Raw genomic sequence first — 208 nt, 5'->3', positions numbered from 1 at the left:
CCGTGGAGAGACCCAGCAGGCATCGCCGCCAAGCATGGCTACATCTCAGGGGTCGGGAATAGCTTCATGGGCATCTCAGGACGAGGATTCCTGGTCTGATCGCCTCAGGAAGCGCCAGGGAGCTCCATAAATGGCTAATGCAATGCAAATTACTCATTTTCTTCACTATTCTCATGCAACTCTTTAAAGAATTCAACGTAAAATGGCG

The 208-nt window shown here is 50.0% G+C and overlaps 1 protein-coding gene across 1 annotated transcript; it reads left to right on the top strand.

Annotated features, from left to right (window-relative positions):
• Positions 1 to 8: 8 nt before the first annotated feature.
• PENARI_c032G09382 (uncharacterized protein) lies at positions 9 to 130 on the top strand (the record flags this gene model as incomplete). The annotated part of the gene is made up of 1 exon (XM_022636592.1): positions 9 to 130. The coding sequence occupies exon 1, from the start codon at positions 35 to 37 to the stop codon at positions 128 to 130; it is 96 nt and encodes a 31-aa protein (XP_022483565.1). The 5' UTR covers positions 9 to 34.
• Positions 131 to 208: the final 78 nt, after the last annotated feature.

Source organism: Penicillium arizonense (assembly GCF_001773325.1).
Source record: "Penicillium arizonense strain CBS 141311 chromosome Unknown PENARI_contig032, whole genome shotgun sequence".
In the NCBI taxonomy this organism is placed as follows: domain Eukaryota; kingdom Fungi; phylum Ascomycota; class Eurotiomycetes; order Eurotiales; family Aspergillaceae; genus Penicillium; species Penicillium arizonense.
Note: the sequence above shows the minus strand (reverse complement) of the source record. Positions and strands in the feature narration are given on the sequence as shown.